At 36.7% G+C, this 18,074-nt stretch overlaps 1 protein-coding gene across 1 annotated transcript; it reads left to right on the top strand.

Annotated features, from left to right (window-relative positions):
- Nucleotides 1-6,685: 6,685 nt before the first annotated feature.
- On the top strand, nucleotides 6,686-18,054 carry LOC107780921 (uridine kinase-like protein 5). Its single transcript, XM_016601540.2, has 15 exons — nucleotides 6,686-6,822; nucleotides 7,217-7,344; nucleotides 7,925-8,016; nucleotides 8,234-8,303; nucleotides 8,414-8,529; nucleotides 9,024-9,120; nucleotides 9,334-9,413; nucleotides 9,923-10,117; nucleotides 10,252-10,335; nucleotides 10,414-10,474; nucleotides 11,009-11,069; nucleotides 11,198-11,291; nucleotides 12,095-12,167; nucleotides 12,252-12,334; nucleotides 17,635-18,054. Exons 2-15 carry the CDS (start codon nucleotides 7,230-7,232, stop codon nucleotides 17,794-17,796), a joined length of 1,383 nt encoding a protein of 460 aa, XP_016457026.1. The 5' UTR covers nucleotides 6,686-6,822; nucleotides 7,217-7,229; the 3' UTR covers nucleotides 17,797-18,054.
- Nucleotides 18,055-18,074: the final 20 nt, after the last annotated feature.

Raw genomic sequence — 18,074 nt, 5'->3', positions numbered from 1 at the left:
ACCGCCACAATGACTTGTTCTTGGCCATAGTCTCATTCCCCTCGATGATTTCTCAACTACCTCTCTAGTTAGGCCTTTTGTAAGTGGATCCGACACATTATCACTTGACTTTATATATCAATCGTGATAATTCCTCTAGAGAGAAGTTGCCTAATGGTTTTATGTCTTCGTCGTATATGACGAGATTTACCGTTATACATAACGCTCTCAGCCCTTCCAATTGCCGCTTGGCTATCACAGTGTATGCATATTGGTGCCAACGATTTGGGCCAAAATGGAATGTCTTCCAAGAAATTCCGGAGCCATTCAGCTTCTTCACCAGCTTTATCTAAGGCTATGAACTCAGCCTCCATTGTAGAGCGGGCAATACAAGTTTGTTTGGAGGACTTCCAAGATACCGCTCCTCCACCAATGGTGAATACATATCCACTTGTGGACTTCGAATCAGTTGAACCAGTGATCCAATTTGCATCACAATATCCTTCAATCACCGCAGGATATTTACTGTAGTGCAAATCAAAGTTTTGGGTATGTTCTAAGTATCCCAAAACTCGTTTCATTGCCATCCAATGAGATTGACCTGGATTGCTCGTGTATCGACTTAGTTTACTTATAGCACAAGCTATATCTGGTTGTGTATAATTCATGATGTACATTAAGCATCCCAACACACGAGCACAATCCAATTGTGATATGCTTTGGCCTTTATTCTTTGCTAGTGCAAGATTTACGTCAATTGGAGTCTTTGCAACTTTAAAGCCCAAATGCTTGAATTTTTCAAGTACTGTCTTAATATAATGAAATTGTGACAATGCCAGACCTTGAGGAGTCTTTTGGATCTTAATCCCCAAAATTAAATCTGCAATTCCCAAGTCCTTCATATCAAACTTGCTAGTTAGCATACGCTTAGTAGCATTTATGTTGGCAATGTTATTACTCATTATCAACATATCATCCACATATAGGCAAACAATGACTATGTGATTTGGAACATTTTTAATGTATACACATTTATGACATTCATTTATCTTAAAACCATTTGACAATATTGTTTGGTCAAATTTCGCATGCCATTGTTTGGGTGCTTGTTTTAGTCCATAAAGGGACTTAACAAGTCTACATACCTTATTTTCTTTACCTGGAACCACAAACCCTTCAGGTTATTCCATGTAAATTTCTTCCTCCAACTCTCCATTTAAGAAGGCCGTTTTAACATCCATTTGATGAATTTCAAGACCATATACTGCAGCTAATGCTACTAACATCCGTATGGACGTAATCCTTGTAACTGGGAGTATGTATCAAAGTAGTCAAGAACTTCTCGTTGCCTATACCCTTTGACAACAAGTCTTGCCTTAAATTTATCAATAGTGCCATCATCTTTCATTTTACTCTTAAAAATCCATTTAGAACCCAAAGGTTTATTTCCAGGAGGAAGATCAACCAATTCCCATGTATGGTTGTTCAAAATGGATTCTATTTCACTATTGACTGCCTCTTTCCAGAACAATGATTCCGAAGAAGACATAACTTCTTTAAATGTTCGAGGCTCATTTTCCAATAAGAAAGTCACAAAATCTGGTCCAAACGAAGTAGACGTTCTTTGACGTTTATTGCGTCTTCGATCCCCCTGATTAAATGTACTTTCTTTTGTTTCTTCCCGAGATCGTTTAGATCCTTCACCAATCGACTCGCTTTCCTTTTTATACGGATATATATATATTCAAAGAACTCAGCATTATCTGATTCTATAACCGTATTGTTATGAATGTCGGAATTTTCTGATTTATGAACCAGAAATCGATATGCTTTACTATTGGTCGCATATCCAATGAAAATGCAATCAACTGTTTTCGGTCCTATTTTTACCCTTTTGGGTTTAGGAACTTGCACTTTTGCTAAACACCCCCACACTTTAAAATAATTTAAGTTGGGCTTCCTTCCTTTCCATTTTTCATATGGAATGGATTGTGTTTTGCTATGAGGTACTCGATTTAGTATTCGGTTAGCCGTAAGAACGGCTTCCCCCTACAAGTTCTGTGGCAAACCAGAACTTATCAATAATGCGTTCATCATCTCCTTTAATGAACGATTCTTTCTTTCCGCAATCCCATTGGATTGGGGCGTGTAAGGGGCTGTTGTTTGATGAATAATTCCATATTCTAAACATATTTGTTCAAAAGGAGATTCATATTCACCACCCCTATCACTTCTTATCATTTTGATTTTCTTGTTAAACTGCGTTTCAACTTCATTTTTGTATTGCTTGAATGCGTCTATTGCTTCATCTTTACTATTAAGTAAGTAAACATAGCAATATCGAGTACTATCGTCAATAAAAGTTATGAAATACTTCTTTCCACCGCGAGATGGTATTGACTTCATGTCACAAATATCTGTGTGAATTAAGTCTAAAGGATTTGAATTCCTTTCAACCGACTTATAAGGATGTTTAACATACTTAGATTCCACACATATTTGACATTTTGATTTTTCGCATTCAAACTTAGGCAATACTTCCAAGTTAATCATTTTTCGCAAGGTTTTATAATTGACATAACCCAAACGTACATGCCATAAATCATTTGACTCAAGTAAGTAAGAAGAAGCTGAAGTTTTATTATTAGTTTCAACAACTATTACATTCAGCTTGAAAAGGCCCTCAGTAAGGTAACATTTTCCTATAAACATTTCATTCTTACTAATCACTACCTTGTCAGATACAAAAACGCACTTGAAATCGTGCTTTACAAGAAGTCCAGTAGAGACTAAGTTCTTCCTAATCTCGGGAACATGAAGGACGTTGTTCAAAGTCATGACCTTACCAGAAGTCATCTTGAGAAATATCTTACCGTATCCTTCAATTTTTGTTGTAGCAGCATTTCCCATAGAGAGCGTCTCTTCGGGTCTAGCAGAAGCATATGTAGAAAATGCTTCCCTCATAACACAAACATGACGAGTGGCTCCAGAATCAATCCACCACTCCTTTGGGTTTCCTACCAGGTTGCATTCAGAAAGCATGTCGCACAAGTCATCAACATCATCATGCTTTTCTACCATGTTTGCTTGACCCCTTTGCTTGTCTTTCTTCCGAGCACGACACTCCGTAGATTTGTGTCCGGTTTTCCCATAGTTGTAGCAGTTTCCACTGAATCGCTTCTTGCTTGGGTTGTATTTCGGACCGGAAGCCTTCTTTCTCCTTTTGTTATCTTCAACAATATTTGCTCCCATTATTGTTGAATTTCCACGACCTCTCCTTTCAGCAGCTTTATTGTCCTCTTCGATTCTCAATCGACAATGAGATCTTCAAGGGACATCTCCTTTCGTTTATGTTTCAAATAATTTTTGAAGTCCTTCCACAATGGAGGCAACTTCTTAATTATTGCTGTTACTTGGAATGCTTCATTGATGACAAGACCTTTAATGAAAATTCCGTTAGTAAAATTACTAAAAATTTTACTTTCAACATCAATATTCATTTGAAATATACCTTCAGTAAGTAAATCATAAATAATCACTTGCAATTCCTGGACTTGGGTAATAACAGACTTGCTATCTACCATTTTGTAGTCCAAAAATTTTGCAGCGATGAATTTCTTCATCCCGACATCTTCAGTTTTGTATTTCTTTTCAAGCGCATTCCACAATTCTTTTGACGTCTCCACGCCACTGTATACATTATACAGATTATCCTCCAGTCCGCTAAGAATATAATTCCTGCACAAGAAGTAAGAATGCTTCCACGCCTCAATCACGAGAAAGCTTTCATTCTCTGGAGTTTCATCTGGAAGATCAGGAACATCTTCATTGATGAACTTCTGTAGACATAACGTAGTCAGGTAGAAGAACATCTTCTGCTGCCAGCGCTTGAAATCCATCCCAGAAAATTTTTCGGGTTTCTCTGCCGGTGCCAACGCTGGAGTTCGACTTGTCGATGCGTTGGCAGTCATCATCGAAACAACTTGATTTTCGTGATTCGCCTTTTTTTTCTGAAAAAAAAATGACACAAACAAACATTTAATAAACGTTTAAAACTGGAGTGAAAAATCACGTAGATTTTAATCTCCAACAAAATGCCACGAAGGCTTTACTCTCCAAATGGGAGTACACAAAACCACAAAGGTTTTAAGTTTCCAGAATAATAAGAATAACACAAATACAGAAATTAAAATTATTAAATTCCTTAAGCTTGTTGTTCCTCCTGTATTTGTAAAATAATGATTATGGAAATTAAAACGTTAGCCTATTAACATAAATATAAATGATATAAATGAAACACAAATTAATTCGAGCCCACTGAATTTACAATGTTTCCTTAAGGAATTTAATCCCCTCCTAGTACCCAAGGTTATGGATTATTTCCTCCCAGGATTGAACGAATTACACATTGGTGTAGCGGTACTTCATACCCCAATGTTTCAGCGAACACAAAGTTCGGCAGCAAATCACACTTACTGTTGCTTTCTTAGTAGTTTAAAACAATGCAGAACAAGGGAGGAGAAGTCAGAAATTCGTATGGAAAATCTGAGAGGAAGGAGTGCAAAGTATAGCTAACGTTGAGTTTTCGGTGAAGAGAAGATCAATTGCTCTCAAGTTTTCAGTGGTCTTCAACAGGCTGCTTGCACCCTCTATTTATAGTGCAATTAGCTGCTAAAAATAGACCCGCTGCCACTCATAAAGTGAAGCACTTGGCCATGGTGGACAGAGCACCAGGCTGTTTACTAATGGAGCAATCAATATGGCAATGGTGGCTGGAGCACTACTCATGGTGGAATGAGCACTTGCTCATTAATATTCACGGATTGAAAAACATCCGTTACAAATACGGATAATATTACGTTAATATTCACTATTAACAAATAAATTTGGTCTAAAAAATTAATCAATCAATCTCCGAAGCCGAAGCCGAAGCCGAAGCCGAAGCCGAACCGAGCGAGCGACGACGACGGCGCGATGCTTGCCTTCTTCCTAACTCTTTAAGAGCTACATGAAGTGCATTTGTATATAAACCCACTAAACTCCTTTTCCTCTACCAATGAGGGACAATGTCTCATTAAAAAGAGAGGCAAACTTAAAATTTTACTCAAAATTTTCATTTCCCTCCATTTCCCATTTATCCTCTTTTTAATACCTTTCCATATTAAAAAGAAACTCAACAATAAGTATTTTTTTTCTTAATTGTTGAATGACAATTATCATAGTAAGAATTTTTTTAAAAAGGAATACCAAAAAAATTAATAAAATAATCATCAATTGAACCGGTCAAAGAAATGTAGAATTATACTAAGACTCAAAATATAGTATCATAGGTGTTCGCCCAGCAAAAGAGGAAAAATGAGATAAGGCCCGGTGAAACTCTAACAAAATATAACAATCACTTTATTTGAAGTGAAGAAGAAGAAAATACATAATATTGTGGACTTAAAAGGAGGATAAAAGCAAAAGCTCTTACTTTGTTAGTGTGCTATGAAAAAGGCGCCAGGATATCTTAATTAACTGGTTGCAAGTTTCTGAAGATAGCTTTTAGCTTATAGATAATGAATTGTTCCCAATGTATTATTGGTCAACACCAAGTGAAAAACAGGAGCCGTTCGTGAGTCAAATTAGTTACTATACGAAGGATTGCATCCCTTCAAATAAATCTATTATTATTATTATTTATTTATTTATTTATTTTTATAAGTAGAGTTTTATGTTACTTAAAAGGGCATTTTAGTAATTTAATTTTTAGCTAAAGGGCTTCCTACTTTTAATATATATATATGATGAAAATTATTTCCAATTGCATCTGCATTCTGTTATAGTTTATGCAGTCCAAAAAGGTTGTTCTAGTTACAAGTACAGTATCCGATCTGGATGGCCTATACAATATGCTTCCACTTTTCTTTGTGTTACTTTATTTGCATTGCAATCTATTTACAGATATAGTAGATGCTTTACAGAAACACTTTAATTGAACTCCAAGTTTCAACTTTTCCTCCTCCAAGTTTACATATATAAGAAAACATGTACGACACTATACTAAATTAGGAATCGTTTTTTTCTCTTAACTACGTGTTTATTAAGTATATTCTGAAGGTTTTCAAATAAAAAAGGGATTTTAGTACATTTTTTATCTAGTTTTTGTAAATATGTAGTTCCAATATAAAAAACAAGAAACTGGCACACTAATGTGCATTCACCTACTTCCACCACGTTATTCTTTTTGGGACAAGAAGAGTATACATATCAAATACGGCAATCAAAATCATTTACCGCAAATTGTCAATTCACCCTCACTTTATATTTTCTTTACAACGAATCTGTTGCGTATGATTAAAAAATCGATAGATATGGGTCCGTCCCTCTATCTTTTTACACATAAATACTAGCTTTTTGTTTTCCACAAGGTTCCAACGCTCTGGGGCAAAATCACGTATCCAAAAAGATTGCACCCTGTCATTATATACTTAATAGTAACAACAACAACAATAATCCCACAAATAGTTGGAAATAAAATATACTTAAGTCGTAAAATAAAATAAAAATAATAAGATATGTCATGTTTTCATTTGTTATGGCTAAGTTTTTTCTATGTAGATGCTGAATAATAAATAGTTGTCCAAAATAAGAGGTGCAAATATATAACAAATAGGTATCCAAAAGAATACAGGCAAGTGATAAATAGGTGACCAAAACAATTGCGATTTTCCCGCTCATTCAGTTTGCTTCTTCCTCAATTCACCACAAACCATAAGAAGAACACCACACCTTCTCTACCAATACAATTGCCACTCAACAGAGCTCCAATGAATACTAATTTCACCTATCGTTAATAGGGAGGTACGTAAATTTCCATCTTGAGATGAGATGATTTCAGATTCCTTCAATGTGAAAACAACTAAGTAGTAGTGTTTATACATCTGATCTGTACGTTGTATTTTCATTGTCACCTACCATAACTTTTACTCGTGGGATTATAAATTCTTCAGGATATCGTTTTTAGACCGTGTAACAATCTCTATTAAGACTTCAACCTTCTTTCTTCTCTGGACTTGAGAAAGATCATATAGATAGAGTTTGAAATTGGACTGGTTGATTGATTGATTAATTGAATTTCAATAGGATTAGATACTCAGATATCAGTTCCGTTCATTTTTTCCATGACAAATTTTCAATTATATCTAGATGGGATATCCATCCCACTTGCATGTTAATTAATGAGACCTCTATTCAGGTAGGATAGCCCGATGGATGCTCAAATGCCCTCTGCTTTGAAGAGCAGTGTTGAAAATCACTTTTCACTTCAATCAAATACTGCCTCGGACACTGCACAAGTCCCATTGAAGGTACCTTTCGTCATTGGTAAGGCTCAACCCTCTCGCCAGAGGTAGATGCAGGATTTAAATTTGATGGATTCAACCTTTATGGTTCTTACATTGAAAAGATTATAGTTTTGAAGTATGGGTTCAACACTAATATTTGTTGACGCTTAAGTAAGTCTAAAAATTCATCAAATCTATGGTCATCGAATTGCATTATTTTCACATAGGAATGCTTTGATTGAATAGGACTACTCTATATTAAGAAGTGCTATGAAGGAATTGAAAGGGCCAGAGGAGAGGAGAAATAAAAAATTTGTTTTTGTTCTTGTAGTTTAGTAAAATGAATGGATGAGATTTAAAAGATGGGAGAGCTTGGCTTCTCCTTCCATGCAATTAAATCTAAAAATAAGCTAATGTCCATAGCTCAAACAGATGGATATTGGAGAATTCATGTACCCGAGCACAACTAGTTTGGGATTGAAGTGTAGTTGATTGATTGATATCGATTAAATTAATCTGATATTGGCCCTTGTATGCCTGAGAACCTTTTATGTCCAATTACTATTTAAATTCTATCCATGCATTTCTTATGATCATTTAAAATGATTAAAACTGTGAAGGTGTTGCTGGAGGGACTGCATCAGGCAAAACAACTGTTTGCAATATGATTATGTCACAGCTTCAGAATCAACGCGTCGTACTAATCAATCAAGTAATATCTTGCTCACTTCTTTTTCTGCTACTACTGTTTGGCATTCATAAGCAGTCTCACTTTATAATCTGAGAATTACCTTTTGATGTCCCATTAGATCATATTTTAATGTCTTTCAACTCTAAAAAAATCAGTATTCTGGAAAGTTTGCATTCTTTTGTTATATGAAACTTTTCATCATCTTCTAACACTTGATCAACCTAATTTCAACTTTCAGGAAGCATTTTATCATCCATTAACTGCAGAGCAGTTACAGAAAGTTCACGACTACAACTTTGATCATCCTGGTAGGCAACTGATGTTTGAAGTTTGAAACTGGATTGTAAATATTGCTCGAATAAGTTCTCTATCGGTCATTTTCTAATGTTGGCCCGTTTACATCATGCATTCTTTTCAGATGCCTTTAACACAGAGCTTCTGCTATCATGCATGGAAAAATTAAAACATGGACAAGCAATTAGCATCCCTAATTATGATTTCAAGAGCCATAGAAGCATTGAAGCAGCCCGTGTGGTAATAAATTTTATCTTCTTGGCCACTGATTTGAGTTGTATAGTTCTTGTTAAGCAATTTGACGTTACTGCAAAGCTTCTAATCATGAATCAAGTACCGGTCAGTTTTTTGAACTGCGTATCTAATGCTGTGAATTTATACATCTTAGCATTAAGTTATCTCCTGATTACATGGCTTGCAGTATATATAATGTGTCCTGAGGCTGTGATACTGCTGGTTTCTACTTTTAGTTGATGGTCTGTATAAAAAAATAGGAAAACCAATTTTAGAGGTCCAAACAAATAAAAATGGAAAACTAGTTTAAGCCATAACAATGCAACAGTTGACAGCTCAATCATGATTGCTGAAGCTGCTGGAGTCAGTTAAATGTAGCAGCATACATTATTTTCAATTATTCTAGGCTTTTGTATTTTGCTTTTACAGCTTCACTTTAAAGTTCCAAAGTTTAAATGCAGATGGTATACTCTTAACACATTTTGTAATCAAATTTGCAGGTCAATCCCTCAGATGTCATCATTTTAGATGGAATTCTTATTCTACATGATCTTCGTGTACGTGAAATCATGAACATGAAGATCTTTGTTGATTCAGGTTCTTCTCTATTGACCCTTAACATCCCTCGCTTATCCCCAAACAGGAAAAGAGAAACAAGACAGCTGCTTACTTGATATTTTGTGGTTCACTCTTTACCCTTATTCTTGCTTTTGAAATTGGAAATCAAATTCTCTGATTTGAAAGCCCTTTAGGACATTTTTCCAATCTTCCATATTGCTCCCTAAACTGTTAATAAACCCATGAACGCAGACTCTGATGTGCGGCTGGCCAGGAGGATACGGCGTGATACTGTTGAGAGGAACAGAAACATCCAATACGTGCTAGACCAAGTAAGCATTTTTTTTTTGCACTTAATGCTCCTTTATGGATTTTCTGTTGCTCCTAAATTGTATGGAAGGTTACCACGTTAGCAGTTCTTTTTCACTTGAGACTCCTTTTCGGTTTGCTCTCCTGGAAAATAAGACAGGTTATCTGCTACAATAGGTTAAAACAAATATTCTTTACAATGTACATCTTAATGGAAGTTAGCCATGCTTCTGTAGTAGTTCCTCACGCACTGAGTCACACAGGTCAAAGGTTAAGGAATGTTGTATAACGAGGTTCTTTTGGACCGTTATTTACACGGGCAATCTGCTATATGTTCCTGTAATTTACCTATGTTACCACATTGGATGTCAATAGGGTCTGTTCACCTAGTTAAACTATTTATTGTACGTATAAGTGTTAATCGGGCCGGGCTGACCTGTTTTCAACTATCTCTTGATTCATTAGTAATCTAATCTTGGATTTGTTTGGAAAGTTTACATTTTTCAAGCTGACTGTGCTATCTGACATGCAGTATGCAAAATATGTTAAACCTGGTTTTGAGGACTTCATTCATCCAACAAAGAAATATGCTGATGTAATAATTCCACGAGGAGCGGATAATGATGTTGCAATCGACTTAATAGTTCAACATATTCGTACAAAGCTTGGCCAGCACCATCTTTGCAAAATATATTCAAATGTATTTGTTATACATTCTACATTTCAGGTGTGTATCTATTCAGATTCTCTTCTTGATCCTATTTCAGTTCAAGTACGGGTATGGTAAATTGCTTGACCTGTGCTTCAACATTCTTGAAGACCAAAGGTGAACAAGTTCCTTAACATTTGCCCTTTTGCTAGATGCGTGGGATGCACACGCTTGTACGAAATGCAAAAACAACCAAGCATGACTTTGTTTTTTATGCTGACCGCCTTATACGATTGGTATGATCGTTTTATCTTATGTCAATGAATTCTCTTTCGACCATGTAGTGAAACACGTTCTTTTTACTCATGTTTGAGGTCGTGGAGCATGGTCTTGGTCATCTTCCCTTTACTGAGAAGCAGATAACCACTCCTACTGGTAACTTTGCAATTATCAAATGCTTCCATTTACACAGAGGGTTAGTCCGTTAAGTCTTGGGAGGTGGGAGGAGCTCTTAAATTAATGCATTTGCCCTATCCAAATCTCACATGATTTTAGATTTCACTGTGTGTTTAAAAAATATTTGCAAATTCGGATCTCTTAAAAGTTAACTGCACTTTATCGCCACGCGAAATGAGTTGATAGCTTAAAATAGATGGTTGAAATTCAGTGCGTTAGCAACTGGAGGGGGGTTGAGCAAGAGATGTTGCTTTCTAACATTACGGAGCACAAGCAGTGTCACATATACGGAATTGGATTTAAGTTATATATACTAGCAGTGTAAAAAGATTTCCACCATGAGTTCAATTAACCGGATATAGAAGGTTATTAATTTATTTCCAAGTTATCATATTAGGCTTTCTATAAAAAAGTTGCATGTTGTTATAAATGAAAAAATCTGTGCACTATCCGTGTGCATAACTTAAAACTCATTGGAATTTGCTGAAAGAATAGTCTTTCCCTCTTTTGCAGGATCTGTTTACAGTGGCGTTGTTTTCTGTAAAAGCTTGTGTGGAGTGTCGATCATTAGAAGGTATTCATTTCCTACTCTAATATAGTATGGGTAGAATTTCCAGCATACATTTCAGACAATTTCTGTTTCATGTCAGTAATAAACTTCAGTAATTGAGACTGAAAGTTGACATGGTTACCTTGGATCAGTGGAGAAAGCATGGAAAATGCATTGAGGGCTTGCTGCAAGGGAATCAAAATAGGCAAAATTCTAATCCACAGGGAGGGTAAAAGTGGCAGGCAGGTCAGTCAAACAAACTCGAGTTTTATTGCATTTTCTCTTTCCCCCGTCCTCGTTATGCTCAAAATTTCCAGAACAAGAGAAAATAGTCCTGTAAAAAAGTTGATCTGCAAAAAAAATTCCGCTGATATGATTCGAGGGCAAACAATACAGCCAAAATCTGACTGCATTATGCAAATGCTTCATCAGATATCTGAGCATTCACCAAGAGCAACAAGGAAAGTAGTCTAATAAAGAAATACAGGGTGATCTATACATTTAAGAGTGGTGGAGAAAAGTAAATTGTTGCATCAGGTTTCTGTATCATGTGTTATCTGTTTTCTACTCTCATAAGATGCCTTTATAAGTCAAAACAACTACGCCTATTCGTTAAAGGACATGTCTCTAAATTTATACATCACATCTATTAGAACTATAACGTAAATATCTCGAATTTTAAACAAATAAAAAGTGAGCTTTGTTATTAACTGTGCAACTTTTGTTTGGAATTGAAGACTGAAGTCGATTCTTAATAAACCTCAAAGGTTTAAAGCAAGATAGCAAAGGTTATTTCTTTTAAAAGAAGTCATCATCTTTTAAATGGAGTAATTGTTAAGCGCTTTTACAATATGAATTCTATTTTGTCAAGAAAACGAGGCACACCTTTATAAGGTGGTTGAAAAAGTTGTTTCCAGTCAATACAGACAAAAATTCTTATCATTCACACTTGTACTTTGACTTGCACTTTTAAAATCTCCAACAACAAAGAGCTTCATATCAGGACATATAGAAAATGCAGTTTCTTACCGATCCCAGCAACATTACAGTTGATCTACGAGAAGCTACCAAAAGATATTGCAAGTCGCCATGTTTTGCTGCTTGATCCAGTACTAGCTACAGGTTGGAAATGCTTTGCTTTCCGTCAATCAATAAATTCCTAAATAACTTTGTCTACTAACCAATGAATTGTTAATTACTGTCCAGGGAATTCTGCAGTGAAAGCTATTTCTGTGCTGCTTAGCAAAGGTGTACCAGAGTCTAACATCATTTTCTTAAACCTGATATCAGTGAGTAATCATATCCAAAAATTGCAAAAGTCAAAACCTGATAGTAGTATTTTGTTTCAGATAGTTTACCATTGTACTTCTTCCAGTCTTCCAGTCTTTCTGTCTTTTATGATTTTTGAACACCTCTTAAGAAAGACGTTTAATACTGTTGCGGAAGCCAAATGTATAGAGTGTGAATAAGTCACAACTACTATACCAAAAATTATGACAGCCACCAAATAATAAATAAGACAATAAAGCAATAATAAAGGGAACACCAGAATTTACGAGGTTCGGCTAATTTTGCCTACTCCTCGGACACAACCAATATTTTATTCCACTCCAAAAATACAAGTGAAATAATACTAAAGAGAGAAGATACAAATGCCTTAAACAGATGAGAAGGCAAATGAGAGGTGTGTTTCAATCCTAAACATTAGGCCTTCTTTTATAGGGGAAAAATCCCCCCAAACTTAACTCCCAACCAATGTGGGACTTTGGCATTTTGCCAAACTTCAACAAATCTCCACCTTGGCAAAATTTCACATTTTCAATTCTCTCTCAATAATAAATTTTGGTTGTGTCTTCATCTTCAATCTTCAGTGTTCAACAATGTTGATCAAATCCAAACAATGTTGAAACTTGACAGCAGTCACCACCTTTGTCAGCATATCAGCAGGATTCTCTGTAGTATGAATTTTCTTCACCGTGACTCCACCTTCTTCTATGATTTCTCGTACGAAATGATACCGAACATCAATGTGCTTCGTCCTTGCATGATAAACTTGGTTCTTCGCTAATTGAATAGCACTTTGACTATCACAAAAAATTGTGATACCTTTTTTGTTCAACACCAAGCTCCTTTAGCAATCCTTGAAGCCAAATTGCCTCTTTCACAGCATCTGTAATAGCCATGTACTCTGCCTCTGTTGTAGACAAAGCAATTGTTGACTGCAAAGTAGACTTCCAACTAACTGGTGCCTTTGCAAAAGTAAACACATAACCAGTAGTTGATCTTCGTTTGTCCATATCACCCGCAAAATCTGAGTCACAATATCCAACTACAAACTGATTGTCTTCCTGCTCAAAAACTAACCCGACATCTACAGTATTATGAATATACCGTAGAATCCACTTCACAGCTTGTCAATGCTCCTTCCCTGGATTGTGCATATATCTGCTAATAACTCCAACAGCTTGTGAAATGTCAGGCCTTGTGCAAACCATTGCATACATCAAGCTACCAACAGCATTTGCGTATGGTACCTTTGACATATACTCTTGTTCAGCTTCATCCATTGGCGACATAGTAGTACTTAGCTTAAAATGGGAAGCAAGTGGAGTACTAACTGGCTTAGTCTTGTCATCTATGCCAAAATGTTGAAGTACTCTCTTCAAATATTCCTTTTGAGATAAACAGAGTTTCTTTGAACGTCTATCTCTAATTATCTCCATGCCAAGAATTTTCTTTGCCTCACCCAAATCCTTCATCTCGAACTCCTTCTTCAGTTGAATCTTCAACTTATCAATTTCTTCCGAATTCTTGGAAGCTATCAACATATCATCAACATATAGGAGAAGATATACAAAGGAACCATCTTTAAGCTTGTGCAAATACACACAATGATCGTATTTGCTTCTCTTGTACCCTTGCCGCAACATAAACTCGTCAAATCGCTTGTACCATTGTCTAGAAGATTGTTTCAATCCGTACAACGATTTTTCAAGTTTGCACACCATATTTTCTTTTCCAGCAACTTTGAATCCTTCTGGCTGAGTCATGTAGATTTCCTCCTCCAAGTTTCCATGTAAAAACGCAGTTTTTACATCCATCTGAACTAGTTCCAAATCCAATTGTGCTACCAAAGCCAACATAATTCTAATGGAGGAATGTTTTACAACTGGAGAAAACACTTCATTGTAATCAATTCCCTCCTTTTGAGCATATCCTTTGGCCACCAATCTTGCTTTGTAGCGAACATCTACTTGGTTAGGAAATCCTTCCTTCTTTGCAAATACCCATTTGCACCCAATTGCTTTCTTTCCCTTCGGGAGATTGGCCAATCTCCATGTATGATTCTGATGAAGGGACTGTATCTCATCATTCATGGCAATCCTCCACTTATCTTCTTCTGAACTTTGAACAGCGTCTTTATAAGTAGTAGGAACATCATCAGCTACAATTGAGGTTGCACAAGCAACCGTCTCTATGAGACGAACAGGTTTCGTTATTGTTCTTTTTGGCCTGCTGGTTGCTATTGATTCAAGTTGTTGTTGAGATTCCTGAGTTGGAATCTCCTCTACTGGCTCTCCTTCCAGAGGGTAATCTTCATTTGTTTCCTCCTCTGCTTCTTGTGTAGGAAAAATAAATTTTCCCTCAAACTCCACCTGCTTAGAAGCACCTTCATTTTGTTTGGTATCTTCTGTTACCTTATTTACCATAGCAAATTCATCAAAGGTAACATCTCTGCTGAATATTACTTTCTTTGTCATAGGACACCATAAGCGATATCCTTTGACTCCAGAAGTAATTCCCATAAAAATAGCCTTCTTTGCCCTTGGATCCAATTTTGACTCCGTCACATGATAATATGCAGTTAAGCCAAACACGTGCAAAGAGTTATAATCTACAGCAGGTTTTCCGTACCATTTTTCAAATGGTGTTTTGCCATCAATAGCAGCAGATGGTAGACGATTAATGAGGTGGCATGCATATGTAATTGCCTCAGCCCAAAATTCTTTGCCCAAGCCAGCATTGGACAACATACACCGTACCTTCTCCAGCAAGGTCCGGTTCATACGTTCTGCCACTCCATTCTGTTGTGGTGTATGTCTAACAGTGAAGTGTCGGACGATGCCATCATTTTCACAGACCTTATTGAAATGATCATTTTTGTATTCACCTCCATTGTCTGTGCGAATACACTTGATCCTCCTGCCTGTTTGATTCTCCACCATCGTCTTCCATTTGAGAAAAATTCCCAGCACTTCATCTTTGTTTTTCATTGTATACACCCACACTCTTCGAGAAAAATCATCAACAAAGGTTACAAAATAGTGCTTCCCACCCAATGAAGGTGTTTTGGAAGGACCCCAAACATCAGAGTGTACATAATCCAAAATGCCTTTAGTATTATGGATCGCTGTACCAAATTTAACCCTTGTCTGTTTCCCTTTGACACAATGCTCACAAAACTCCAAGTTGCAAGCCTTTACTCCTTTTAACAATCCTTGATCTGATAGAGTTTTCAAGGATTTTCCTCCAGCATGTCCCAAGCGCATGTGCCATAGCTTGGTTGCTTCTGCCTCTTTGTCGTCACTGGATGTCACTGTCGCTGTCCCAATAACTGTACTGCCACGATAGCGATACATATTATTATTCTTCCGATTAGCCTTCATTACCACTAGTGCACCAGAGCATACTCTCATCACTCCATTTTCTGCAATGATTTTGAACCCTTTTGATTCTAGGGCTCCCACAGAGATGAGATTCTTCTTCAAATCCGGTACATATCGAACATCTATCAATGTTCTGATCATTCCATCATGGTTCCTTAATCGTATTGAACCAATGCCATATGAGGTAAGAGGGCTGTTATCCGCTGTGTGGACGACTCCATATTCTCCTTCTTGAAATTTCACGAACCAGTCCCTGTTGGGACACATATGATAGCTACAAGCCGAGTCCATCAACCATATGTCTGAAGATGTTGATGACTCTGTTGTAACTAATGAGAAGTCTGAATCATCACAATCAGCTACATTTGAATCCATAATGGACTTTCCATTGTTATGTTTGGCCTTATTCTTCAACTTCGGACAGTCTTTCTTCCAGTGCCCTTTTTCTCGACAAAAGGCACATTCATCTTTGCTGGGTCTGGATCTTGACTTGGATCTTCCCTTCTTTGTCCTCGTTTGATTTTGAGGACGACCCCTCACAAATAGTGTTTCTCCTTCTCCGCCCTTCTGTTTTTCTCGCTTTCTTTGTTCATAGCTGTACAAAGCCGAACAAACTTCTCTGAGAGAAACTTCGTCATTTCCATGGAGTAGAGTAGTTTCAAGGTGCTCGTACTCATCAGGAAGTGACGCCAACAACATCAAGGCCAAGTCACCATCATCATAAGTTGTATCCATATTTTGCAAATCTGTAACCAACTTATTGAAACTGGTGATATGTTCATTCATCGTGGTACCAGGAACATAGGTGAAGTGAAACAGTCTCTTCTTCATGTACAATTTATTTTGACTATTTTTCTTCAAAAATTTATCCTCCAGTGCTTTCCATAATTTACTTGCAGAAGTTTCCTTTGTGTATGGATATTTCTGCTCTCTAGCAAGGTAGGATCGAATGGTACCGCAAGCAACACGGTTGATAATTCTCCAATCTTCTTCTCCAATAACATCTGGTTTCTTTTCTTCAATGGCCAGATCTAGCCCTTGTTAAAAAAGGACATCTAGAACCTCGCCTTGCCACATCCCAAAATGTCCGGACCCGTCAAATATTTCGACCGCAAATTTCGCATTTGACACAATTCTTGTCATAAGCGAAGATGCCAATGATGACGTATTGTTGACACTTGATGTAGATTCTTCTTGTTTATTGTCTCCCATCTTTGACACAAATATTATTTAATAGCTGACGACACAAATCAAGATTATTTCCTTTCTGGTGTGGAAGATCAGACTAAGCTGCAACCACAGAGCATACTCAGACAGAACCTTGACTCAGTTACCAAGATAAATCTTTTCTGATGTGGAAGATCAGACTATGCTGCAACCACAGAGCATACTTAGACAGTACCTTGGCTCTGATACCAATTGTTGCGGAAGCCAAATATATAGAGTGTGAATAAGTCACAACTACTATACCAAAAATTATGACAGCCACCAAATAATAAATAAGACAATAAAGCAATAATAAAGGGAACACCAGAATTTACGAGGTTCGGCTAATTTTGCCTACTCCTCGGACACAACCAATATTTTATTCCACTCCAAAAATACAAGTGAAATAATACTAAAGAGAGAAGATACAAATGACTTAAACAGATGAGAAGGCAAATGAGAGGTGTGTTTCAATCCTAAACATTAGGCCTTCTTTTATAGGGGAAAAATCCCCCCAAACTTAACTCCCAACCAATGTGGGACTTTGGCATTTTGCCAAACTTCAACAAATCTCCACCTTGGCAAAATTCCACATTTTCAATTCTCTCTCAATAACAAATTTTGGTTGTGTCTTCTTCTTCAATCTTCAGTGTTCAACAATGTTGATCAAATCCAAACAATGTTGAAAGTTTTGACTATATTTATTAATTATGCAGGCGCCTGAGGGATTACATGCTGTATGCAACAAATTCCCAAGATTGAAGATTGTAACATCAGAGATTGACACAACCCTTAACAAGGACCTACACGTGATTCCTGGTATGGGTGAATTTGGAGACCGTTATTTTGGTACTGGTACTCGAGTTACTCCTCCATAGCAAGTTCTGTCCCTCTTTTATTCAGGGATGGATTTTTAGCTCATAATCTAAATGTGAATAGACAGTTTATAAAGATATCGCGCTTTGCCCCCTTTCTTTTAACTAGAAAGAGCAAGATTTTACTTATTCGAGGGGATGAAAGACAGATAAAAGGATCATAGATTTTATGATAAGAGAGATATCCGCGAGGCATGACCATAGAGTTGTAATTAGAATTTTTTGCATTTCGCAATACTATTGTTGCACCTGCTTTGAGAATGTGTATATACCTCCTGTAA

The sequence above is a fragment of the Nicotiana tabacum genome, chromosome 3 (genome assembly GCF_000715075.1).
Source record: "Nicotiana tabacum cultivar K326 chromosome 3, ASM71507v2, whole genome shotgun sequence".
Lineage (NCBI taxonomy): Eukaryota > Viridiplantae > Streptophyta > Magnoliopsida > Solanales > Solanaceae > Nicotiana > Nicotiana tabacum.
This window is presented reverse-complemented; position numbering and strand designations above follow the sequence as displayed.